The sequence below is a fragment of the Callorhinus ursinus genome, unplaced genomic scaffold (genome assembly GCF_003265705.2).
Source record: "Callorhinus ursinus isolate GAN/ISIS: 27379988/994484 unplaced genomic scaffold, GSC_fseal_2.0 scaffold50, whole genome shotgun sequence".
Lineage (NCBI taxonomy): Eukaryota > Metazoa > Chordata > Mammalia > Carnivora > Otariidae > Callorhinus > Callorhinus ursinus.
Genome location: NW_027397112.1, coordinates 10,911,858 through 10,938,919, shown reverse-complemented (window position 1 = coordinate 10,938,919; position 27,062 = coordinate 10,911,858). Strand labels below are relative to the sequence as shown.

Sequence of the window (27,062 nt, the reverse complement as noted above, 5' to 3'; positions counted from 1 at the left end):
CTTGTCTCCCAAAAAAAGAAAAAAAGAAGGTGCCAGAAGAGCTTTCTGAGAAAAATAATAAAGCCGTCGGTGCTGCAGGTTGCGGGAGGATTTACCTGGCCTTATGGCTTTCCTACCGCTTCTTCCTTGACATTAAGACTAAGGCTTTCATCCTCCTGTCATTGAAAAGCACATTCCCCTCAACTTCCATAAATCTGCAAAACCTGAAAAGAGCCCCAGTGTCACTGAGTAAAAGAGCCGGCTTTAGGAATCTCACTGGAAGGAGGGGTGTCTTCAAGCCTCTCACTGCTAAGCCGGACATTTCCTAACACTGGACAAATTGTACATCCAGCTCGGGGAGGGTGAACTGCAGTGGTCTTTTACCCTCCGAGCCAATTGTTAGCTTTTCACAGGAATCAGCAGGGAAGCACATGTGAAACCTCTGTGGTGCCGGTGAGCACCCCCATGCCTTGTGTGACTCTGCATGTAGATGAAGCAGGCTGGGGGCTTTCGGAGCCGCGGCCGGGAGTTCTCAGAGCAGCCCTTTTCTCCCGCGGGGCTCCCTGCTGGGACAGCCCTTTTCAGTGTTCTACCCCCCCTCGATCTCTTCTCCTGCACAACACAGGGCAACTTGATTGAAATAAAGACCTAGGGAACATGTTTTATTTTCTCCTGTTCAATCCATTTTAGAAAAGCTTTTAATTGGTTTTAAAAAGATGCTAAACAAAATGTGATGATGTTTTTCAGTCTTCATGAACTACAGATACCACTTTTTATACTTTCAAAGGGCTAATAAATCAATCATGAAATTAACTCTCCAGCTAAATTTAAAGCAAACCCACTGAATACCGGGTTCATTAAAAATCTATGCATTTACTTAGAAAAATTTAAAATTCAAAGAAAATTATCCTAGTAACTGAAATCTGACTTGAATTTTTAGTCCTACACTGAAAATCCAAGACCAAAGCAATCACAAAGGGGAAAAAAGAAGGCTTGTGAACCAGTTTTAATAAGCCAATTTACAACGAGGGAGGGGTGTGGGGGAGGGGAGGAGGAGAAAAGAGAATATCTTGATACATAACAACATAGTGCCCCTGAAGGGATTCTTTTATTTGAGCATGTGCACACATGCACACATAATTTTTCTGTGTGAAAGCTGGAATTACAACAAATACAATATTAAGGATTCTGTGGCTGATATGATTACTATATTGTATACATGCACAATTCCTCTTTTTAAAGAAAAATGCCTTCAACTTCTGTTTTCTGGACAGTGATAAAAATAATAGTTTTCTACCGTCCTATGTGGCTCTACAACACTCAGATTCATACATTTTTAATATTTAACTGAAAACATCTGAAAAACCTAACATGGATAATGGTTTGGTGAATTGAATGCTTCCACTTTAGAAAGACAAATATTCTTGACAGTGGATCAGCCTGAAAATTTTCCCTTGTTCTTCTGAGAGAATACACACTAATTTAAAAAGCAAGGTGGTACAGAGAAAGCATATTTTCATCTTGTCAAATGTACGCCAACTAGAGATATTTGAAACATTAACTTCTCCGGCCACTGATGCACTTATATAGCAGGCCAGGTCAGAGTCACCAAATTCTGATTAATGACAGGCTGGTAATCCTTAAAAGAGAATCCCTGCCATTTCCAATCACTAAGGCAACCAGATCTATCTTTGACTTCTTACATATTCCTATACCCTTCCTTTTCAGTCCTTAGAGAAGTGCATTCCACACCCCTTTTTAATGATCCAATCCCTGTTTCTAGGACTCCTCCCAAGTTGGGCCATGTACCTGGGATGCTCACTCCTTGCTTCTAGCTCTCCCTATAACCCTCCTTTCATCAATTAAGTAGCTTCTGCAATCACTTTCTTCTTTAAAGTACTGCTTTATTGAGATATAAGTCATAGAACACACAATTCACTGATTTACAGTGTACAATTCAATGGTTTTTAGTATATTCTCAGAATGTGCAACTATCACCATGATCAATTTTTGAACATGTGAAACACCCCAAAAAGAAACCCCATACCCATTAGCAGTCACCCCTCATTCTCCCTATCCACCCCTCCAAGTCCTAGGCAACGATGAATCTACTAGATTCTGTTTCACAGATTTGCCAGTTCTGGGCCTTTCATACAAATGGAACCAATCTGTGATCTTTTGTGATTGGCTTCTTTCACTTAGCATGTTTTCACGGTTCATCCATGTTGCAGCATGTAACAGGACTTCATTTCTTTTTATTGCCGAATGATATTCCATTGTATGGATATGCCATGGTTTATTTGGGAACTTCTGGGTTGTGTCCACTTTTTGGCTATTATGAATAATGCTGCTTTGAACACATCTACAGGCTTCTGTGTGGACATATACTTTCATTTCTTTGGGGGTATAATACCTAAATTGTTGGGTCATATTGTAACTTTATCTCTAACCTTTTGAGGAACTGCTAGGTTATTTCCCAAAAGCTGCACAATTTTTATGTGCCTACCAGCAGTGTATAAGGGTTTCAATTTCTCCATAGGCACAGCAACACATTATTATCTGACTTTTTGGTTATAGCCTCCCTGGTGGGTATGAAGTGGTATCTCACTGTGGCTTTGATTTGCATTTCCCTGATGGCCAGTGATGTTGAGTATCTTTTCATGTGCTCGTTGCCCATTTGAAATTTATTTACTTTTGAATGTTTTCACTTTAATCATACCTTGCCAAATATAAATTACAACAATACAAAATAGTTAAGCCCACCAAAATGAGCACTCAAAAAATATCTTTAGAAGTCTGTTAACTATATTTTTATTGAATAGGTTATTCATGAAGTACAGACTTCTGCCAGACGCCGTGAGATTTAAAAAACATTAGATAATGTTCCTTTCCTCAAGAATTTTACATTTTTACAAAATGGAAAGTTATTTCTAAGTCTTTAATCAAAATGCTGCAAGTCTTTTTAATATGCTTTATTTATTTCTATCAGGATCTATTTTGGATTACAAATAATTCTCAATCAGGGAATGTCTCTCTGTTTAAATAAATGTATTTAACAATGTAAAGGACAGTTTGAAAAATATCATTGAAAAATTATTCTTCCTTCTCCCAAATGACTTCTAGCATAAATTCTTTTTAGCTAAAGATTGAATAAGATATATTTTTTTATTTTTTTTATTTTAAAGATTTTATTTATTTGTTAGAGAGAGCACGCGGCGAGAGAGAGTGAGCAAGGGTACAAGCAGGGGGAGCTGCAGGCAGAGGGAGAAGCAGGCTCCCCGCCGAGCAAGGAGCCTGATGCGGGACTCGATCCCAGGGCACTGGGATCATGACCTGAGCCCAAGGCAGACGCCCAACCGACTGAGCCACCCAGGTGTCCCAAGATATATATGTATTTTTAAAGACTTAATTAATTTATTTGAGAGAGAGAGAGAGAGCACGAGCAGGGGGGAGGAGTAGAGGAAGTAGGAGGCTCCCTGCTGAGCAATGAGCCCAAAGCGGAACTTGATTCCAGGACCCTGGGATCATGACCTGCTTAACCAACTGAGCCACCCAGGCGCCCCTGAATAAGATATAAATTTAAATGCCTGGAGAAAGTCTCCCAATCTAATAATTTTCAAAATGCTATTTCATAGGAAAGGATTTTTTGGTATGTGATATATACGGATATTGGGGTTATTTACTTTTTCCAACAACGTTATTTATAAAGATTTTATTTATTTATTTGAGAGAGAGAGAGAGAGAGAGAGTGTGCCTGTGTGAGCAGAGGGAGAGGGAGACAAGTAGACTTCCCACTAGGCAGGGAGCCGGGCACAGGGCTTGATCCCAGGACCCTGGATCATGACCTGAGCCAAAATCAAGAGTTGGATGTTTAACTGACTGAGCCAACCAGGTGTCCCTTTTCCAGCAATTTTAGATTTATCTACTTACATATTTATTGAAGGAATCAGAGAAAGGAAAAATAAATACTCCCTTCTCTAACTTGAGCCTATGTAGGATGAGCTAAAACTCCAATTACTGGGAATGATGGTTTATGGAAAAATGATTACAAAATTCTTACAGTGCATATATATATATAGTAAATTTTCAAGGTTGTTGTACCTTATGTTTCTTTTCACTATTCTAGAAATACAAAAAACCAAAAATATCCTAGAAAATCAAGACCCATCACTTTTAGTTCTAACACACACGCACACAATTTTAACTGTTAAATTAAAAAGCAGATTCACCAACTTAACATGAAATATTTTCCATACAGCCTAGTTAATATCTCTAACTTCAAATACAAGATTCCCACAGACATTAAGATGTTTTTCAAGTTACCCCTTTGTATCTGTCTTTGGCATTTCTCAAAGGTTACAGCACACAAAATCAATCAAGAGAATTTGTCTTGTGTCATAGCTAAACATGCTCTGGCAGCCTCTACATAATTAACATATTTAACCAACCCTCATAGATTACTTTTAAATGTGTTAAGTTACCAAAAGCACCAGTCTCCAGTAGCCACATCAGTAAAAATACAACCACATGAACAAAGATCCTGGCTATGAACTCCCTCCTCAAAAGTGCCACATGACACAACAGAAATAATTCAAGCTTAACTGTAAACATTTTTTAAAAAGAAAAGAAAAAAATCTGCCTAGAGGAAATAAATATCCTCAAATATAATTTCTTAGGAAAAATCTATCAAATGGCAAATGAAACAAATGGGAATGTATATTCAATCCCTTCTACATGAATATAATGATCTCTCATGGGAGATGAAGGTGGCTAGGGATGTGAAATATTCTGGGGAATTTACAGAACAACAAAAACATAACATTAATCAAAACTAGGGTTTTGGGATATTCAGAAAGGAAACTTCTCTGTTAAGAAAATCATTTACCTTAAAACAGAAGGCCAGACTAGATGACTTTTCCAAAGCCCCTCAACAACAGAATTTTATGTTTATGATCGCTTGCTTATTTAGCAGCTTATTTGCACCATTATATGCAATATAACTGGAAAAATTCTGTGAAAATGTTTCTTATGCTATTTTTACCTGAGGAGGTGCCTTTTTGAGAAGCACAAGAAGAGCCTGTAATACCAGATTAGAAAATCGAGGGCCAATAGGGACATAATCTGGAAGAGAAACATTGCTATGTTTTAGGGATTCGATACACATCTGCACATATTCCAAACATTCAGATTTTTCTGCATCAAGAGTAAACATAGTCCTAAGTAACTGTCATGCAACTAACGATAATTAGAAAAATAGTATCTGCAATAACTTAAAAGCTTAAAAGATTATGTAAGAACTCTCATCTGTAAATTTTTTTTAAAAGCTTCTAAATATCCATTTTGAGTTCAGGTAGACATCTTTTTAAAAAAATTTTATTTTATTATGTTAATCACCATACATTACATCATTAGTTTTTGATGTAGTGTTCCATGATTCATTGTTTGCGTGTATCTTTGTCTAATATTCAGAGACAGTTGTTTTTGTTTTTTTAAGGAAGAAAAAAACCCAGGTGTATTTACCAAGCATTTCCAAGAAATTACTGCAAACTATGGTAATACAGTAAGCTCACAGGCAACAAAATATACTAGAAAATGAGTAGGGGGGAAATGGCAATTAATAATGTACGTAAGGTACTTCAATATAACTGAAATGATGGTAGGGTCACTAAGACTGGTCCTTAGATGGTGAAGAACAGAGAACTTTCTAAAATTTTCTGTTAAACTTCTACTAATTCTTCAAGATTCAGCATAAATGCCCCTCCTCAGCTTTCTCTGCATACTGCATATATATGCACCCTTGCCTTATGCTTAGAACTACCTTTAGGCACCAGCCCTCTGAAGTCAAAAGTGATCTTTCCCTTTTCTGAATATCCAGAACACATAGCACATTCTACTTCGCAATAATTTTTACCAATGTGTTACAACAACAGCATGTTACTTATTTTTTCTGAGACCCTAATAATTCTAGCACAGTAGTAAGGGCTCAGCTTACTTGTCGAATAAATGAACAAACAAGTACAGATAATAACTATTCATACAAGTGAAAATATACTCAGAGGGCACACATTCCTGACATAGTAGTGTTGCTATGACCACACATCTCAATTGTGTTTAGATAAAGGAATTTACACAGAGCTATGAGTTTGTGCTTAAAAGCTTTTAAAGAAATAATCCTATAAACTAGGCTGAAATGTATCAAAAATAGCAGACCAAAAACCCCAGGTCACTAGATAAAACTATCACATTAAGAAGACCTCAGATACACCTTATTACATATAAGTACGTCTTTGCTTTATAACAAACACTGCCTTAAGAAACAAGAAAATAAATAACAGAGGACCTAAAGCAAGTCTGAAAATCACGAGGAAAATGTGGTAAGAACAGTTAACCTGAAGTCATTACTACACCATTTTGGATAGCTTAAGAAGGGATTACTCAGGTATTTTCAGAAGTTTATGAAGTCACCATGTGGGTTCAATTTCAATACAGTTATCACAGCATCCCGAGTCACTATTATAATGCATTTATTCCAGATTTATCTAATTTTTGCAGTGAAAAAAAAATGTAAGTAACAACATTTTTCAGGTATTTACTGGAATATTACACCTTATGAGTTGCATACAGGGACTCTCTTATTATTCATCTTTGTATCCTGGGTACAAAGTGTGTTGGGTAGCAGTGCATTTTATTTTATTTATTTTATTTTTTTAAAGATTTATTTATTTGACAGAGAGAGACACAGTGAGAGAGAGAACACAAGCAGGGGGAGTGGGAGAAGGAGAAGCAGGCTTCCCATGGAGCAGGGAGCCCGATGTGGGGCTCGATCCCAGTACCCTGGGATCATGACCTGAGCCGAAGGCAGATGCTTAATGACTGAGCCACCCAGGTGCCCCTGTAGCAGTGCATTTTAGCCTAAGAGATGGTTAATCAATATTTTTTAAAAATTTTTTAACTGTAAAGCACTTGTAAACATTTCAGAATGTTTTCAACACTGTTATCCCATTTTTGTCTGCACAATTACTCAATGGGATAAGTAAGGAAGGGAACACAGCCTGTTCTTATAAAACAGGCACATTTGATTTCATTGCAAAAATTAGGTAAATCTGGAATAAATGCATTATAACAGGGACTCGTTCTTATAAAATAGAGACTGAGGTACAAGAGAACTTGCAGCTTCTCCCAAGTGTTATTTCACTCCATTCATAGGCCCTTCTTCCCGTAGTTCTGTCAAAGTTCCTAAGTGGAAATTCTGGGTTACAGGCAAGCTCAGAGGTACTAAATAGCAAATATATCCATCAATGGAAACTACTAATCATTTACTATGGGCAGAGAACTCTGTGGAAGAAACAAAATAATATGAGGTGTGGGCCCTGACGGCAAAGCAGTTTATGATGGAGTTACAGTCATAAGGCATATTTAACATGAATACCCTCACTGACTTCAGATGTAACAGATAACATAATTCCTTGTAAGACAAAGAAAAGTATTTTTATTGCCCTATAGTTTATAAATACCCGTTATTTTTCTCTTGCAATTTGTGAGACATTAGTGTAATGTGGCAAAGATAGTACAATGGCAGAAGTTATGACTTACCAAGCAGTCTTTCAATGTCATCCACAACCACACAACTAAGCTGGGATTTGTACGCATCATCAAAGATCTGGAAGAAAGTAAAACGATTTATTATCTCACTCCTCTCCGAAATTTCCAAGAAGATAAAATTTAGTTAATTCTTTTTTTTTTAGTTAATTTTTAAATTTAATTTAGTAATTTTTTTAGTTAATTCTTGAGTAATGCCTACACAAAACACAGTAAAACACCAATATTTCAGACTCTCCTACATTAGAATTTAACAGATAATAGGATTTTAAAACTAAGAGTTCTTACAACTTAAAAATGAAGAAATTGAGGCCCAAACAGTTAAATGACTTGCTCAAGATGACACAACTGGATCATGGCTGAGCAAGGAGAAGGGTAATGCTGTTTTCAGCCCCACGAGCTGGATGTGTCACACCTGGGCATGCTGAGGAGCAGCTGGTCAGAATCAACTGACAAATCCCATCAAGTGTATCACAATGGTCTCTCCTATGTCAGGAGCGTGACTTCAGTGTTGTGACTCAAGAGCTAGATGGAACCACAAGGGATGGGTAGAATAAAACTGAATGTCGTTCTATTATTGGTGAGAATTGTTAAGCAGGAACAACACTGAGAGAACAGAATCTTGTTCACTCAAATCAGACCATAATGGTCAAAATATTCACAGAAGAATTAGTTGGTTATAAAGAATTAGATAGATGTATCTTTAGAACCAGACAAAAGATAATAGCACACTGTCTTAAGACAGCGAAAGAAATGCAAATTAAAGCAAGCAGTAAAGGAAGCTATTATACCCTGACAAGGATGTAGCAATTTCAAGCCAGAAAGAAGATTTAATTTATGTATAAGTTGGACGTAAGTGCCCACAGCCTTGAGACCAGCCTTTTCATAAATATGGGGGTTCCTATTCTAGGGACTATAACTGGGGTTCAGGGCACCCCATGGATGTCAAGGGTAAGAATTAATTTCTGCATCCCAGCCCAGTCTCCCTGGTTGATAAATAACCTCAATGCACCAAGATGGTAACCACCCCTCCACCCATCTTGCTTGGGGTGGCGTAATATTCCTTTGTGGTTATCTTTTAACCAGAGATAATTAAGTATTAGGCACAGAAATAAAGTAAATCACGTCTTCAGTATTAATATTTTTCATATTAAATTTAAAGACAACTTGTGTATAGTTGGTCTCGAAAGTGTTTGTAACAATTAAGAAAATTTACCCTGTCAAGATTAATAATTAGCCTTACTAGTTCAATTTAAATATGCCATTGAATAATTCATTTTGATAAACTTTTACGTTGGAAGGTAAAAGATAAATTTAATAGCCTTACAAATGGTAAAGATAATCTAAGATTCACCATATTTATATTATTAGTTGTATTTTAATTTATTACTAAACACATATAATTATAGTTACTTTGAAACTCAGTGTTTTGTTAGACAAACAACTGAAGTACTTCAAAGAGAAAATAAAACATTTTAAATGTGTAAATATAGTTTAAAATATTTACAGAAATTTAATTAAGCTGTAAAAGTCCCCTTTTAAGGAACTGGTAAATTTCACTAGACCTACAAATAGAGTAAGAGATGTAACTGGACTTTTTTAAAGTTTGTTTTCTTTGGTTTTAAATTACAAAATTTTAATATGTTGACTTTTCATTTTTTAAACCTTAAATTAGCTATACATGGTCGTTTTTATGCTCAGAGGTCACCCTCAAAGATGCAAAACAAAAACATGGCAAAACAAATCAACTCATGTTGGCAATCCAGATGGTAAGTTTCTCCCAACACACTATCAGTTCTTTAAGGTAGGGATTGTGTCCTCAGTATTATGTATTCAATGTCTGACACTGCACTGGTGCTTAATAAATGTCTCCTGTACGCCTATATGAAAGAAAGCCTCTGTTGCTTTCCTTTGCACCATCCCCTTTACCCCTCAGTCACTCTCCCATATTGTGTTAAAATCCCATTTACCCTTTCATCCTCAGCTACCTGTCTCCCCATTGGATTGTGAGGTGGATAAAAACTTGATTCATGTCATCTCAAGGACCCAGCACAGAACAGTATTTATACTTGCCCAGTGAATTCAGTGGTTGAAACAACACAAGTCCTAACTCCATCTTGCCATAGATCACTTGTCTCTGTTCTGCTCTGGTACAGCATTTTGTATACTGTGTACATATTAAGGATTCATTACATTCTTCCTTGTATTATACTAGAATATAAGCACTCTGAAGGCAAGTACTATCTTAATTATCTCTGTATCCTCATACCATTTAATATAATGCCTTACCAGAAAGTAATCAATAAATATTGACTGCAAGAATAAATATGCATTTTATTTTATTTTGTTTTTTAAAGATTTTATTTATTTGAGAGACAGAGAGCGAGTGCATGAGCAGAGGGAAGGGGTAGAGGGAGAGGAAGAAGCAGACTCTCCACTGAGCAGGGAGCCCGATGCAAAGCTCGATCCCAGGACCCTGGGATCATGACCTGAGCCCGAGGCAGATGCTTAACCGACTGAGCCACCCAGGTGCCCCATAAATATGCATTTTATATTCAAGCAGAAATATCGAGTGAGTAGTTGGAGACATATGACTGAAGTCAGGGTATGGAGGTCACCTTCCGGCAGTGACGCTGAAACCATGAGAGGGGAAGAGACCTCAAGGAGAAATGGCAGAGGTAGAAGAATAACAGGCTAAGTACCAAATCTCGGAGTGTTACAAATATTTTCGAATTGCCATTATGCATCAAGCATCAATGAAGGCAATGGAGAGAATAATGAATGAGACAAATATGATCATACCTTTCCAAAGCTTGGAGTAGGGGAAACAGGTCACAGGTAACCATAATAAAGCATGACAGTACTATGCTGGAGTAAATACAAGATGAGATGGTAGTATACACAAAAGAGCTATGGCAGTCATTGGGGATACCCACACATATGCTGGTTTTCTTTCTAGCATGTGGTAGGATTGTAGTTCCCCACCCCCTCTCAAGGCAGGGATGACTATGGGGCTTGCTTCAGCTAATGAAATATGACTGAATATACACCATTTTCTAAAAGGAGCTTTAGAGCTACTGCATGGTTCACCATATTCCCTTTATCCTGCTTTGGCTATCATGATCTCACATGTGAGAGGGAGCTTCTATTACGTGTAAGTTTGAGTCTCTGAGAAGCTACAATGAGCAGAGCTCCTTCTCTGAGCCATGATGGACATGTAGTATGAGCAAGAAATGAACTTTGTTATGTTAAGCCACTGAGATTTGGGGGTTGCTCATTATTGCAGCAAAACTTAGCCTATCCTAACCAACATGGAGGATTATGGAGTCAACACTGGTATCCTAAATTTAGGAAGTGGCATTTAAGCTGAGATCCGAAGGATAAACAATCAGTGGAAAATGGGGAAGAAAGTGGTTCAAGCAGAGTGCACTGAATATTAGGAGGCTCAGAGCGAGAAAATTCAGGAGCACTGTAGGAACTGACATATAGTCAATAAGAATTAAAATGAAGAGGTGTTAGTGTGTTATGCACGGGGAATGGTAGGTGAGAGATGAAGCAGAAGAGGTGACAAAAGAGCCTGGACATGGATGGTCTTACAAATTTCATACCAGTTGAAAATTTATTATAAAGGCAATAAAAAGCCACTAAAGGATTTTAAACAATGGACTACCATGTCAGGTTTATGATACAGAAACATTTTTCTTGCTGATATACAGAAAAGCATCAGAGGGAAGTAATCATTGTTTAATACTGTAGAACCCCCGGTGAAAGATAATGTGGTCTGGAGGTGGGAAGGGGAATGGGTGTTCTGATAAATGGATGGATTCTAGAGATATTTAGGAGGCAGAACTGAAAGGACTTGGTGATGAATGGGTGTGGTAATGAGGAAGAACCTAGAGTTCAGGGTCCTTTCTGGTTTGGCTACTGAAATAGAGGACAGAAGAGAAGCTGGTTTGGGGATGGATCATAGGTACATGTAAAGAGCAGGGAAAGAGAAGCCCTTTACCTCTCTCTGTATCACCTACCCCCCCCCCGACAAAAAAGAGAAGAAAAACAGGACATTTATTTCAGCCTCTTGATACATAATGATCAAGCTTTGAGTTGGTGAATCCAAGACAGGAGAAAAGTTTAGAAGTAGTTTCACAGTGGTTCTTGGCTATGTTTTTTTTTTTTTGAAGACTGGACCAAGATAGCAGTCAATGTGGTATCCTATAAATTCCGGTGATGTTAAGGAGTCACTGAAAATAATGTTTGCTCTTCAAATCATTTCTCAGAATTCTACTAAAGGCTCTGATGCAAGCATGTAATTCCATCTGTCAGGCTGTACTAGGGTGGATTAGAGCCACAGAGGCCCGGGATGGTGGACTGGCTATTTGCAGTACTCCATTTTTCCCGAGTCAGCCCTTCTCCCTTCTCAAGGAGAGTATAGAGCTTACATCGCTACAGGAACTCAGTTTGCTGGGGTCAAAACGGATGATAAACTGTACGCTGTCTCACCAATTTATCTCAGATACTGTGTTCATGAAGCATCATAAATCACTTCATAGCTGACTGCATGATTTACCTATAAGATTTGAGAAGAAAAGTACCTATGGCAGTCATTTAATGTAGGTTGTTTTTTTTTTTTTTTTACAGACAGCTCTTAATGTACTAATTACTATCATGAGGAGAGGAGCACTCAGGGCTAACTCTCTTAACAACCTACTAACCATGACAAAGACTGTGCAATTCCAGTTGTAACTTGACCAGTTTCAGTTGACAGGTCAACTGAAACTCCTTTGGGTAGCAATTCTGCTCTAATTTAAATACACACACCCCTTTCACTTCTTACACACACAATTCTTTACCTTACACCTAGTCACTAGTGTAATGTAAGGTCACCATTCTTCCTCTGGATCCTTGTTTTCGGCCTAGGCTCCTCAGCCCCTTCCATTCCTCACTCCCTGGCCCAGACCCCAGCCCAACATTCCCTAAGAAGACACTCAGATTGGTGTGGCAAGTACATGCAATTAGCTGCCAGGTGAAAATATAAGTGAGAGATTTACATGGTGAGCTGGGAAGTTCTACCACAACTTTAGGTAGATAAACCCAAAAAGGAGGCAAAGTACCAGAGAGAAAGATGCAGAAAAAAATAAAACTGTACAAACTGCCCACTATAACCGAAGTGCCAAACCTGCCCCTACTAACAGCACCTGACAGATACAGTGCCTGCTCCAGGTCAAGTGATGCCAAACAACACTTAGGCAGGTGGGCTGAAGCTGGAGCTAGTGGATGTATGCCAAAGACTCTTTAAAAATCAATTTAAATTCAGATCCTCTCATTTAGTAAGATAAATGTATGACACTTAAGCCTTTTCTTGTTGGAGAGGTTATCAGCTGGGGATCAGATAGTTATCATGCAAACCAGGACATATGAAAGGGGGGGCGCTGTTAATAATGCTGGAATAACAGGTAAAAACCAGGACTGCTCAAAGCAAATTGGAATGTGGTCATCCTAGTTTTATCAGGACATTTCCTGCAGGGCAGGTAAAATTATCAATACATGTAGTCTTACAGTCCAGTGAGAAATCTGAAAGAGAAGGCTAAAGAAAAAGAATCTGAAGAACTGAAGAAAGAAAAAGTGTGTGAAAGAGTGGCCTCCCATCAACATGGACATAATGAGAGGTCTATTCTAGAACATGAATAGGATCTCTAGAAAACACAGAATCCCACAGTCTATTTCTGCTCTCTGGTACCACCTCTTTTGTGTGCAAAGGCAGGTACTAGGTGATAAAAGACAAACTAAAATGTGAGGAGCCTGGGCTGAAGGCAAGAACATGCTGGATGCACCATGCAAGCAGGGAGGAAAGAGAGGCACGGGGCTCCTGCCACACAGGGGTTGGGGCAGGTCTGAATACGGTCCTCAAGGCCACTGCAAGCTCTCTAGGCACAGAGCCCACTCCTGGAATCTACAGACAAGCTAGGAGCCACCTGTGTGCAGGGGAGGGGCAGCAGCTGCCGATTCTGGAGTCTACATGAATACAAATGGGAACACGCCAGCATTAGCTCCATGTTAATCCCAGCCTTTCAGAATCACAAACCACAGCAAAGCGTGTTCTAAGTGGATTCCGTCCTCCATTTTCTATAAACTCGTTAGTGCTCTGAGGTAAGTGAAGCCAAATTCACTGGTTCTTCTGAGGCTGAAAGAGTTCATCTCAATTCTGGAGGGGCTGGCGTGAAATACCTAGTTAGGAATCTGATGACAGTAGGAATCTGATGACTTAGAAAATCCCTAATGCCGTAAATCTGTCAGCAATTAGTTGAAAGCATACCCGAATCATATTTGGTAGCATATAAAAACGTAAATGAGCAAATTCAAATCGGTGCTATCAGTAATAATCTCTAGTTTCTAAAAATAACTTGGGAGTAGACCAAGCAAACATTAGCTGTCTTCTAATGAAACTGCCTCAGGAAGTGGACCTAAACTTTTGGCAAAGCACTAAAGCTTCTTGGAATGACCTTAAAATCCCTCATTTGTTCTCCCTGCTTTTCAGGAAAAATTCTTACATTTTTCACATAACACAAACCACAGAGTGGGGTATTCTTAATAATATAAAAAGTCACAAAGTCTGCAAGTTCCACTAAAGGCTGCACCATCCTCCTCTGTGTGCCAAAGAGATACAAACGCCAAAAGACAACGTGTATTAAACAAAACAACACGCGCCTACCCCCAGCCCCATGGGAACCCCATGGGCACTTCTGGAGCGTTCACCTCTCTCAGTTAATACAGGCACAAACTTCGACAAATCAGCTACATGATATATTAGGATGTTAACCAAAAACATCCAAATTCTGTTGCTTAGTAACTGCTGTCAAAAGATCCAATTTCCAGCTCTGCTCTTTGTATGGACTAAACCATGAAAAGAGGAGGATTAGGCACCATGATTCTGTTCTGTACAGACTACAATTTGCAGTGGGATTTACAGGAGGATATTCAAAGAAGATTATTTCCTTCCTGCAAAGCTAGTGGAAAGGAAAATTTCTTCCAATAATTTTCAGTCCTTTAAAAACAAGACTATATTATGTTATTAATGAGTAGTGTTATAAATCACTGATATTCCTACTTAATTTTGTTCAACTTAGTCACATCGGATTGTTCTATTTCATCTCTGTACTGATTGTGTACTCAGAAAGCATCAAGATTGGGTAACTAGTTAAAATCAAACTCTATTGTTTTGTTCTTTTGTTCATTTAATGGCACTAATAGAACCAGTAAAATAGATTAAAAATAGAATGGAGTTGGGAAACAAACATAAAATGGGGGAGAAGATGATCTGTAAACACTTCAAACATCTTAATGGAACATATGGTATCTCCGCCCACCCCACCCCCCAATGTGAGGATAATGGCAGTGCTGAGTTTATCCATGGAGAAAGGATTTATTAAGCAAACTAAGAGAAGTACAAGGTAAAATTTAAATTAATTGAAAATAAACCACTTTCATGTATTTTAGCACCATCCATATGTGAACAAGAAGCAATAGCTTAATTACAATTAGTTGTAATTAAATCTAAGATACTCATTAAAGCAAGCCGAATGACCCTCTACTAACAAAAACTCTTACCTCTTGGTTTAAATAATAAAATGGTATATAAAGATGTTCTATGAATCAACGAATCAGACCACCTCTCTTTAACAAAAATTAGTGTGTTAAATTATATGAAATTATAATATTTCTGAGTTTCACCAACTATTGCCATTACAAAACACTTAAAAAATCTTTTAACTTGAGCACTTAGTCATTAAAATGTAGCTGAATAATTTTAAAAGCTAATCTTTTACCTCTCAAACTGGCAAAAAAGATTTTAATTAATTAATTGTTAAAGACTTTATTTTCAAGTAATCTCTACACCCAACATGGAGCTTGAACCCACAACCCTGAGATCAAGAGGCACATGCTCCACCAACTGAGCCAGTTGGGTGCCCTGGCAAAAAAAAATTTTAATAACATCAAGTATGGGTGAGAGTCCAAGGCAATGGACACTCACATGATGGGGCTGCGAGTGTAAATCGGTACAACTTTTTGAAGAGGTGGACTTTATAAATCAGCAGTATTTTTACATAAGAGTTTTGATACCAATATTTATCAAAAATCTTCAAAATATTAATGTTTTTATTTTAGCAATCCCAATTCTGAGAATTTATCCTAAGGAAATAACTGGAAATGTATATACAGTATTAATGATATGTAAAAATAACCACTACACTTTGATGAGCACATATGATATCCCAAGGCACTGCATGATACTCTACACAGATTATCATCTCACTTAATTCTGAATATTATCTTCATTTCATAGGCGACAAAACAGAGGCTTATAGGTTAAGTGACTATAAGGCCTAGTAAGTGTGGTGGAGCTGGGATTCAAAGGCAGATCTACTTGAAACCTAAGCCCAAGTTCTCAGCCATTAAAATATGATGCTACTCTCAGAAAAATCTAGTAAGAAAATGGGGAGTAGTGATTTCCCTAGTTTGGTGGTTCTATAGAATATTATTTTTAATTGTGAAAAAACGTGGAAACAAACTAAATGTTCAGCAAAAGGGGAATGTTCAAACGAATTCTATACAGCTATTAATGTAATACTGAAATACATTTTAACGACACTGAAAAAAAAAGCCATAATATATTAAGTGAAAAAAGCATGTTTAAAACAGTATGTCCAATGTGATCCCCAATAAACAATGTGTGTGTGTGTCTGAGTATAGAAGAAACCTGAAGGACAAATATGGAGTCCTTTTTTTATTCTTCTGTGCTCTTTTCTATATTTTCTAAATTATTTTTGTGATTAGAAAAGCTGCATCTTTGAGGAGTAGCAGCACGTAAAAGGAAAGAAATGTCTTCCCAGAATTGATAAAAAATTATAGATTATTTGTGCTCTGAAAAAAAGAAAGAAAGAAAATATCTTCCTATCCTAACACTAAAAATGAAGGGAAGAGAACAGCAGTGGGAGGTAGGCTAGAAGTACCGAGGAATGGCATTTTCATTTTCAAAAGCAGCCTGGAAGACTTAGCACCTTTAGACTGGTTTGAGCCCGCAGGCTTTTGTCAACCTATCATTAGGCAACAATGTGAAAACTACTTGCAGGGAAAGATTTTGCAATATTTCTAATATATTTCTAAGACACCTATGCCTCATTCTTTTTTCTGTTCCTGTACTTAGTTACAGGGAATGACATTTTTTTTTCCCGAGAAAACCAAAAAGTCTAATATGAATTTATTATACTGGTGACATGGAAATAATTTTTGTAACTTTAAGGGTACATGGATGATCCAGACAGTGAATCATGAATCGAAACAATTTTGAATAAGCTTGTATAGACACTTATTTTTCTATTCCTTAGCCTTCCACTCATCTAAAACTCTACCTTGAAAGGCTTTAACAATTTAAAGATTAAATCATAAGTTATTAAGCCATTAATTTAACCATTTAAGCCTCTAAACCCAGCACACATTACCTTCCCCCCTCAAGTCAATTTGCAAGAGATTAAAATAATAAAAATGATAATATCTCACACTTACAAAGCAGCTTTGATCTGTAGGAGCCTAAAGTGCTTTTTTAAAACTTTATAGAAAAACTAGGACCATTCCACCCACATCTCAGAGGACATCTGAGGTAGAAGCTGGCAGCTGGTGAAAAACAATGCAGTAATTTACCATCTGCAAGGGAGACTACTACTTTTGAACAAGTACAAGGAATAGATGGGAGTTAGGGAAATGCGAACAGAATTAGCTGTTCAATTAAATGCTACATTCAATGGCCACAGATTCCAAGGGCTATTATTTAAAGTTTCACCAGGGGAAGTTTAGGTTCCCTCAGAGGGGAAAAAAAACAAAAACAAAGAAAAGCCACCCCCACCTACATTAAGGAAGTTACTGGTTCTAGTGATTCTGTCTAGATTTTCCCCAGAAGGAGAGATACTACTGGTTTCACCTCAGACACAGATAAACGGACTATGATATTTAAGTTCTTTTTCTGTCTGGCAACATTTTCCTCTCTTTCACACTCAACTTCAAAGGCTTTTATACAGAATATTTATCTTTTTAAAAATATTTTATTTATTTTGAGAGAGAGCGAGTAAGAGAGAGAGTACAAACGGGGGGAGGGGCAGAGGGAGAGAGAGAGGGATAAGCAGACTCCCCACTGGGCAGGGAGCCCGCCACAGGACCCTGGGATCATGACCTGAGCCAAAGGCAGATGCTTAACCAACTGAGCCACCCAGGCGCCCCAAAGAATATTTGTCTTCATGGTACAGTGTACAGGACAAGAATCCTGGTTCAAGCTCTGCCCCCTCCATCCATTTCAAGTATGCTACTCGAACAATCTTCTGCCATCTGCACAAACAAGAAGCTAACTTCTCAAACTTACATTTTTTTAGAGTCGGCTTATTTTAAAATATTATCTTTCCTCTTCAGTCTTTTCCCTTAAAAAAACCTAAAGTAACTGTATCCTCTATCTTTATAAAGTGGGGGCCTAGGAGCAAGGTTAAAGAATTCCAGAACTGTCTTTATTAGGCAGCACCCCAATTCTCAAAGCTCTTTTCTCGGATTCTGATTTTCCCACATCTCTTTAACAGTCAGTTCACATCTATGAAAGATCAAGCATGAAAAATCGGATTTAAGTAAAAGAAATACTTCAACTAAATATAAAAAAATAACTTCTTCACTGCCTGGGAGTATACCAAATCAGAATATCTGGGAACACAGGCTACCAAGTGACATGAAACAGTCATTACATCTTCATCAGCGACTTTTGCTGTTTTTAAAGAGTAGCCACTTACTATCCTAGAAGCCATACATGGCACCTGCTTGAATGTAAGAGAGATGGACCAGATGGTCTTAGAGTCCTTTCAGCTCTAGGATTCTATTCTATGTTGCTCTAACTTTCACTGAGGGTTCAAAGCAGCTGCATTAAGGTGACAAATGGCACTTAGAGAAAGGAAGAAGGATGAGGGCTGTGTTAAGTTGACAAGCAAACTCTGATTGTCCTAAAAGACCATCATCCCTTCGTAGGGGTTTTGAGAATATCTTTCCAAAGATATACCTCTGTTCTTTTCCAAACTACACAGTCAACCTAATTGACCCCAAACTACACTGATTAAAAAAAAAAAATCCTAAATGCATTTGCTCCACTCTACTCAAATACTTAAAAAAAAAAGATTTATTTATTTTAGAGGGACAGAGAGAGAGAGAGAGAGAGAAAGTGAGCAAAGGGAGAGGTACAAGCAGACTCTGCACTGAGCGCAGAGCCCAACACAGGGTTCAATCCCAGGACCCTGAGATCATGACCTCAGCAGAAATCAAGAGTGGGATGCTTAACTGACTGAGCCACCCAAGTGCCCCTCTACTCAAATACTTTTAACTTGATCTTTCTTTCAATCAAGTCAATACAAACTTAAGAAATGAAAATTAACTAATATGTATTAAACAAAACATAATTTGGGGGCACCTGGGTGGCTCAGTTGGTTAAGCATCTGCCTTTGGCTCAGGTCATGACCTCAGGGTCCTGGGATCAAGCCCCAAATCGGGTTCCCTGTTCAGTGGGGAGTCTGCTTCTGCCCCTCCCCCCACTCATTTGCTCTCTCTCAAATCTTTAAAAAAAAAACACACATAATTTGGAAGATAAAAAAATGCTAATAAGAATGCAGTACAAAGTTAAATCTACCTAAAACAATGATTGTTTCCCCCCAAATTCTGCTGATAATTTAGTTCCACTTGAGAAGAACACAGTTGCTATGGCTTTTACATATATACATGTACAAAGATAGATATACAGGTACATGTGTACACACACGTATCTAAGAGATAGGAGATTAAAATGAAAGTAAAAATCTTGATACCTTCTTCATGGCCTGACACTTGGCTGTCTCAGAAAAGCCAATCATTTTATCAGGAGAACAGATCTTGATGAAGGGGAAGTTGGATTCCTCTGCAATCTTCGCTGCTAAAGCAGTCTTCCCACTATGAGGAGGGCCTGCATAAAGATAGGAACACGTCAGGGGAAAAAAGCCAACCTAAGCAAAGGGGAATGAAACAAGTTTAAACGTTTATCCACAATGTACTGAGGTCTCAACTAGTTGCTCATTAACATTTCCTGACACAATTTCATAGCAGACATGTTTTCTCTTATTTATTAGCAACTAAACTTAATGAACTGATTAGCATTTCTGAAAGGTATGATGAAATACATTCCTTCTTTCTTTCTCACAGTCTTAATCTTTCAAACTTCTGGCTAAATATATAAAATGCAAGGGTTTTGTTTCTTAAAAAAAAAAAAGAATGCATTCAAATGCATATCCATACTCATATTATTAATTCCATCAAATCACATGTCTAATAAAAAAATACGATCTTCTTAGGAGATGACACTGGGGGGCAGGGAAAAAATGCCTTTTTGAAGCAAATGTGACTTAAAAAGCTAAAATTTTCAAGATTTAGTTAGGCCTTCTCATAAAGGCAACCCAATCTATAAACTTATCTGTATTTGGACATCTCCTCTTTCCCTTCTCTTCCATCCACAAACCAACCAATTCCTCCTTCCCATCTTCTCAGGAACCTGACACTGACTGAATCCTCTTCCCCATTTGTTCCATCTCTCGTTCTTCCCTACGGTCTGTCCAACAGCATCTCAGCATGCTTTAGTCTACCTAACAGTTTAATAAAGCAAAAAACTCTTTCTGGGTTCACACCCCTCAACAGCACTCCTTCTCCCTTCAAAATGAAACTTCTCTAAATAATTATCTATGCTGGCCACCTTCACTTTTCATTTTCCCTCCATCCTCAAACCAACCCTCTGGCTTCCACTGCCATTACATGGAACAGGCTCCCATCTGGGTCACCACTGACCTCCATGTCACCAAATCCAACAGACACTCTGTCTGTTGGCTTCTCAGGAATATTTGATACAATGGATTTCCTTGGCTTCTGTGATAGCTCCTTCTCTTTCTCTCCCTCTCACCTCTTGCTCAGTCTCCTTTATCAACTCTTCCTGATCTACTTGGTTTTTAAATGTTGACATACCTCAGAGATCACTTGTAGGCTCCTTCTTCTTTTCAACTTACACCCCTTCTGTAAGTAACCTCACCCAACTTCCACGGCTTCAACAACAGTCTATATATACAGACACTCATGATAATGTTACTGCCAGCCAGACCTCTCTTCTGCGCACACATATCCAATGGGCTGCTCAACATTTCCAATTCAATTATCCTATAGGAACCTCAAACTCAACATATCCAAAACTGAACTCATAATCTTTCTTCCTGAAATGTGCTTCTCCACTAGTGTTCCCAATTTCAGTGAACAGCACCATTTACCAGGTCGTGTATAGTAGAAACCTGGCGATTATATTTGATAACTCTTCCCCATATTCAATCTAGTTACTTAATATTTCTAAGTTTAGCTTCCCCATCTACCAAATAGACCTAACAGAAGCATCTGCCCTCAGAGGATTGAAGTGGGGTTTAAATAAGATAATACGTGTAAAGTGCCAATAGAATGTCCAAAGAATGTTGGCTTAATTATGATTAATAATTAATAATAATAATGAAGTCTCTTTTATTCTTTCTCCTACATATTTCTCAAAATGGTCCACTTGGGCGCCTGGGTGGCTCAGTCGGTTAAGCGTCTGCCTTCAGCTCAGGTCATGATCCCAGGGTCCTGGGATCGTGTCCCACATCAGGCTCCCTGCTCAGCAGGGAGTCTGCTTCTCCCTCTGACCCTACCCCCTCTCATGCTCTCTCTCTCTCTCTCAAATAAATAAAATCTTAAAAAAAAAAAAAAGATGCATTAATGCAGCTGCTTCTAACCACTGGTTTCTCCTGTATCTTTTCTGACCCTCCAATCTATTCTCTACCACAAAGCAGTCATGATGTTTTGAAAATACAAATCTTATCATGTCACTTCACTGCTTAAAACCCTACAAATGGCTTCCATTGCCCCTCCAGACAGAGACTGAATCTTTAATATGGTCTACAAGGCTATGTAAGAACTGGGTCCTATCTACTTCTTCAGTTTCATGTCTAGCCAATGTCCCTTTCTGTTTCAATCCCCTTCTCGCCCAGGCCTTTTTCACATGCCGGTCCCTCTAGCTAGAAATCTTCCCCAATTACTTTGCTGGGCCAGCTTCTCCTCATCCTCAGGTCTTGGCTTAATGTGTTCAGGAGGCCCTCACTCGCAGACTTTGGAAGGAGTTAAGATTCCTCTGTCATGTGGACTCACCAAACCTTTCTGTTGTACTAATCGTAACTGTAAACAAGTAACTAGTGAATAGAATGTCCCTGCCTTTCCGTCTACTTGGTAAAATCATAACTAATCCTTCAAAGTCTAAAATTAAACACCACCTTTAGCTTTCTTTGATCATCCCTGGGCAAAATGACTGGCATTCACATACACCTTTACACATATATACTGTAGTTAAGAATTTGTTTACGTGTCTTTTCTTCATGACCAGACTGAACTCTGTGAATGTCTTTGTATCCCCAGCAACCGGTTCAATGCCTAAAACATTTTACTAAATGAATACTTATTTAACTGAATCAAGCACTATGTGCTATCAGTCTATTATATAACATAGCACTCAGTGGCTATTTATTTATAATTAACTCAAGTACTCTGTGGTAGCATACAGTCTATTAAGTAACAGAAATTTAGATACAATCCCACAAGAAAACTAGTTGCTATCATTCATCAGTAACATTCTATCCCAAGAAAATTTTAATTTATGCACAATATTTACACATAGACTGGATTACTATTTTTAGATCATGAATAGATTTAGAACGGAAAATAATTCATTTTTCTGGAATGTGCTAAATAACTTTGCAAAAGTTTTTTTTTTTTTTTTACTTTTAATGCCGTCTCCTCATTCTTTACCTTCCAAAAGGACGCTAACCAGTGGTGTGCGGTCACTATTTTTAGTCTGCTGAACCAGCAGCTCCCCATCTTCTAGAACTCGTGTAACTGGATCACCCCATTTGATAATACCATTCATAATGTAACTTGCATAATCCTCTTGGTTTGTGCCAAATGCCTATGGAGGAAAAGGATAATTTAAAGCATTTTGAGTGTTAGTATACAAACTAAAATACTTAAAGGTACAAAAGATGAGTAATAATTTCAACACACTAAAAGTGTTGAGCAATATCCCATATTAATGTAAAAAGCTTAAAAAGCAAAAACAAAAAACCCATTATTTTATAATTTCTCATTTAACCTTTTATCCAGTGGTGGGGGAGTTACTTTGGGGGACTTAATGGAGTAAAACATAGATTCTCGGGTCAGATTCTACAAGAGCCCCAGCCCTTGTGATCCCTGAGAAAGGGTAGTTTCAATGTGCTTGTTTCTGTAAGGAGTACATTGGTTGTGGCCTTCTGTTAAGAACAAAGAGAAGAAGAGGTTATGGACTTAGAAGCAATTGGCTCAGCAGACAGAGATACTATCTTCACACTGACGGTAGGTGTCTCGGATTAAAATGGAAAATGAAATGGTAATGAGAAGATCTTGTCCACATCAGCTTGGTAGCAGGGGACATAAGTTAAATGGCAGCAAGGTATGCCTAGGTTTGTAAATATGAGATTTAGAATGAGGTAGAAAGGAGCAGCTATACTGAAAGACTGAAGTAGGAGAAAAAGGAAATAAAAGCAATTACTGTATATAATAATCTTATGTGTGCTTGCTATATATTAGAGCTTAAATCACATCCCTCTTCATTTTCAACTTCTACTTTCACATTGTAACTCCCATCAAACCAGCTGCCAAGAGAAGTCAGTAATGTTAGCACTGCGTTTTCATAAGGTTAACAAGTGTGTTAGCAATTGCATTTTCATAAGGTTAACAAGTGAAGAAATGAGTAAGAAAACAGAACCCAATGTAATCTAAGGGTCACACATGTTGAGAATTTCAAATTTTAAAAAATTATCACATCCCTCAAAAAGTCAATTTTTCATTACCCAACATATGGAATGATTTTTACATTAGAACTTGTGCCTCACAGAAAATCATTCTCTGTAATACTGTCTTAACAATATACAGTGGTCTCATTACTCTGTTACTTTGCCACCAAATCACTTTGCCGACCACCCTCTCATCCTTGCACACACTAGTCTTTTGATCCCTGAATACAGAAGAAAGTTATCATCCCCTGTTCTGGATATGGGAACTGAATGGCCCTGTAAAAAGTTATAAAGGAGTCTAGGAAGCACTGGTTGGATGGCTACTGTAGGAAATATGAAGACTGGCTGGCTTTTGTCTTTAATGATTCCAAGTGTGTACTCCAATCCTCACAACAGCAGGAGCAAGATACCTGAACCAGGAAACAGTGACCCCCCCCACTCCAAGTCTAACCATATGTAGCAGTCTTCCTTACATATTCTGTCATTTTACTTTCTGTTTTATCCCCCAGACCCATGCAATAAATAAAAGTAAATTATTAATTACTTAACTAAGTTATCTTAGTTTCCCCTTCCTGGTAGCCAAATTATTTGTCATTAAAAAACTCCTGGCATAAAGCAGTTAGGCTGGGCTCTAGTATTTTTGGTAACTATTACAGATGACAGCAGCAAAAGATAAAATGAATGGCAAAAATTAAGTCTGACAATACCAAGTGTTATGAGATGGCAATCTCCCTATCATGAGAAATAATTTCAATTAAGTACTGATTAATTACCCAGCCACCAGCATTAATGTGAAAATGTTTCTCATACTGGACACTTCCAATACTGAGATTTCCTGATTTTTAAAAGTATGTATGATATAACCTTACAGAATATTGAGCAAAATGGCATTTACTTTTCTCTAGAATCACTCAATACCCATACTCACTGGTTTGATATCATTCTCCAAAGAAGCAAGGAAGTCTCCTCTTGTCACCTGCAGGCTCTCTGCTTTCTCCATGTCCACTTCCACCTTAGTACTGGCCTAATTAGAAATGAAAACAAAATGTAAGGACTTCCAAGATGTAAGAATATTTCCAGTCTAAGAACATAATGCCTGAAGACTTAAAAGGCATCTTTTCACAGACGAAAAACATCTCTCTCAAATTCACAAACACACATAACCTTTGCCTGAACAATTCCACTTCTTGGAATTTATCTCATGAATATATCCACAAATGTATGCAAAGTTATAGATATCAGGATATCTATTAGAGTAATTTGTAATAATAGAAAATTAGAAGCAAAATAAATGTCTAGCAAGAGGGTACCAGTTAAGTAAATTATGACAAATCTGTACCAAAGAATGCTGGATAGCTTTTTTTTTTTCCAAATAAGGCACGAGGAGGAGAAAAACACACAGAGGGTCTCCAAGAACAGTGGTTCTCGTCCTTGGCTGCATACCAGCATAACCTCTAGAGCCTTTAAAGTTATGCAGAAGCCCAGCCCCACTCCCTTCAGGATTTTGATTTGACAGGTCCAACAGAGGGCTCATACATTTATATTTTCATAAAGTGCCACAGGTGATTCTGATGCTCAAGTGGGTTTGTGAACCATTATACTAGAAGACCAATGTCCTACAACTTTGATTTGTAGTCATACTCGGTGGTTGAGAATCTATGTGCTAGCTCCAAATATTCTGCTTGCTGCACCTGGAGCTAACACTTAGAACAGACATCTGGAGAAGCATCAAGGCCTTTACCAGCACTTGGAGCTGCCTGGACCTGATGAGTGATTGAGATACCAACACATTTTTTAATGTGACTGGGCTCACTCCCAATAGCACAAGGCAAGTGAGTCTAATTTTTAAATGGCACTACCTTTTTTAAAGAGGGTATCTTCCAAAAAAATCTGACTTAAAACAAAAGTATATTAAGCAATATCAACCTTCCATTGATTATTATAAAATATGACTCATGTTCCTTTAGGAACAGATTGTCGAGACAAATGAAATGACAGACATTTTGTAAAAAGTCAGCCTTATGGGATAAAAGGAACTATGTCAGGAAACTGGATCAAGATGGCAAACAGAACATATTTATTTATCTCCCTTCCTGCCCCAAATCCCATGAAATGAAAAAGTGAAAGAGAAAGGTTAAAAAGCATGGAAGATATATCCAGAAACTTAACACTGACCCAAGAGGAGTCTCAGAAGGAAGGAAGAGAAAGAATGATAGAGAAAAAAGAATAAGACAGAAGAAAAAATGTTTTCCGCAGCTGAAAAAAGGAGTGTCTTTGCAGTTTAAAAGATTCAATGAGTGCTGATCAGGATGAGTGAAAAAACCCCACATCTGTCTAGACACACTGTTGGAAACTAACAGAACACTACAGGTGAAGAGGAAGTCCTTGAACCCTTTTGGGAGACAAAAACAGGTTACCTGCACAGAAACCAGAATAAAACTGGCATATCTCTCACCAGCAACACTAGAAACTAGAAGATAATGTAACTTAATGTAGTCTTCAAAAATACATCCAGCTATCTCCCCTAGGAAATGATTCTCACATGCACTTGGGGAGGGATAGGCAAGCACTTTCACAACAGTATTATTTACTGTTCCAGGCACCAGACTCCTATCAGAATATAAAACTAACAAAGTTCCTGCTCTCATGGATCTTACATTTTAAATTATGTTATAATAGGGCACCTGGGTGGCTCAGTCGTTAAGCGTCTGCCTTTGGCTCAGGTCATGATCCCAGGGTCCTGGGATCGAGCCCCGCATCGGGCTACCTGCTCAGCAGGAAGCCTGTTTCTCCCTCTCCCACTCTCCCTGCTTGTGTTCCTTCTCTCACTGTGTCTCGCTCTATCAAATAAATAAAATCTTAAAAAATAAATAAATAAATTATGTTATAATATTCTAGAATACTATGCATTTGTCCAAAATAATGAAGACTTGTATATACTGACATGGAAAGCTATCCAAGATCTACTGTCAAGTGAAAAATATAAACTGCAGTATAATTCCATTGATTTTTTTTAAAGCACATATGAATGCAAATCTAAGGAAAACAGACTATACAGATATAACCCAAATGTTGGCTACCTCTGGAGAGGGAAAGAGAAGGGGTACTGGAGACAGTGTTTCTCACTTTTCCCTCTAACACTGGGCATCCTTGAGTCTTCTACAGAGAGAATATATTCATACATGACTTCTATAATTTTAAAAAGAGAGTAACAAATAATATCTAAATAGATATAATAATAGATTCTACTTAAATACAGAGAACAATTAGCATTTAAATTATTAATAGGGTTTTCATCAGCACATATTAGGCATTTGATAAATATTAACCACATTTGGGGCATCTGGGTGGATCAGTCGGTTGAGCATCCGACTCTTGGTTTTGGCTTGGGTCATGATCTTGGGATCATGGGATCGAGCCCCACATCAGGCTCCGGTTCTGCTTGAGAGATTCTCTTTCCCTCTCCCTCCCACTCTGCTCCTTCTCTCACTCGTGCTCTCTCAAATAAATAAAACCTTAAAAAAATATTAACCACATTAATTTGACACTTCTAAG

General features: G+C 37.9%; 1 protein-coding gene across 2 annotated transcripts in view; it reads right to left on the bottom strand.

Moving 5' to 3' along the window:
• NSF (N-ethylmaleimide sensitive factor, vesicle fusing ATPase) overlaps positions 1–27,062 on the bottom strand; it is a 157,476-nt gene that overhangs the window by 20,461 nt on the left and 109,953 nt on the right. For both annotated transcript variants that reach the window (XM_025890029.2, XM_025890030.2), the window contains exons 13-17: positions 24,436–24,531; positions 22,489–22,645; positions 19,455–19,588; positions 7,573–7,639; positions 5,021–5,100 (exon numbers count right to left, since the gene is read on the bottom strand). In XM_025890029.2, the coding sequence (XP_025745814.1) occupies positions 5,021–5,100; positions 7,573–7,639; positions 19,455–19,588; positions 22,489–22,645; positions 24,436–24,531 (534 nt within the window). The remainder of the gene's footprint in view (positions 1–5,020; positions 5,101–7,572; positions 7,640–19,454; positions 19,589–22,488; positions 22,646–24,435; positions 24,532–27,062) is intronic.